General features: G+C 48.5%; 1 protein-coding gene across 1 annotated transcript; it reads right to left on the minus strand.

Moving 5' to 3' along the window:
- On the minus strand, positions 1–393 carry LOC136796108 (microtubule-associated protein 6-like). The gene has a single exon (XM_067048844.1). The coding sequence runs from the start codon at positions 391–393 to the stop codon at positions 1–3; it is 393 nt and encodes a 130-aa protein (XP_066904945.1).
- Between the last annotated feature and the right edge of the window lie 477 nt (positions 394–870).

Raw genomic sequence — 870 nt, forward strand, 5'->3', positions numbered from 1 at the left:
CTAGAACTGACTGTGGAGAGTTGGTCCTTTACACTGGAACTGACTGGAGACTTGGTCCCTAACACTAGAACTGACTGTGGGGACTTGGTCCCTTACACTAGAACTGACTGTGGAGACTTGGTCCCTAACACTAGAACTGACTGAGGAGACTTGGTCCCTAACACTAGAACTGACTGTGGAGACCTGGTCCCTTACACTAGAACTGACTGTAGGGACTTGGTCCCTAACACTAGAAGTGACTGTGGAGACTAGGTCCCTAACACTAGAACTGTCTGTGAAGACTTGGTCCCTAACACGTACTTTGACTGAGTGTGGGGGGAATTGGTCCTTAACACTTACTGGGACTGACAGTGTGGTCCTGGCCCCTAACACTGGCACTGCCTGTGGGGACATGGTTCCTGACACCTGGACTGACTATGGAGATTTGGTCCCTAACACTTACTGGGGCTGACTGAGGGAACTCGGTCACCGACACTTACTGGGGCTGACTGAGGGAACTCGGTCACTGACACTTACTTACTGCGATTGACTGTGTAGACATGGTCTTAACATTTACCAGGACTTACTTTTGGGGACTTGGCCCCTACCACGGTGACTGACTGGGGACTTGGCCCCTGACACTTACTGGGACTGACTGAGTAGACTTAGTCCCTAGTACTAAGTCGTAATATTTGACGCTTACTTACTGAGACTGAGTGTGGAGACTTGGTCCCTAACACTTACTGGGATTAATGTAGGGACTTCGTCCCTGTCACTTACTGGGACTGATTGAGGGGACTTAGTCCCTAATTCTAAGTCGTAATACCTGTGTTGTATACACCGCTTACTTCTAATGAAATTAACAGGTTCCGTATACATATGAAATGCATA

Source organism: Halyomorpha halys, unplaced genomic scaffold (genome assembly GCF_000696795.3).
Source record: "Halyomorpha halys isolate HHAL.00 unplaced genomic scaffold, Hhal_1.1 Scaffold645.1, whole genome shotgun sequence".
NCBI lineage: Eukaryota > Metazoa > Arthropoda > Insecta > Hemiptera > Pentatomidae > Halyomorpha > Halyomorpha halys.

Coding starts and splice junctions, on each gene's coding strand:
- LOC136796108 (XM_067048844.1), bottom strand. CDS start 393: ATGTCCCCACAGGCAGTGCCAGTGTTAGGGGCCAGGACCACACTGTCA.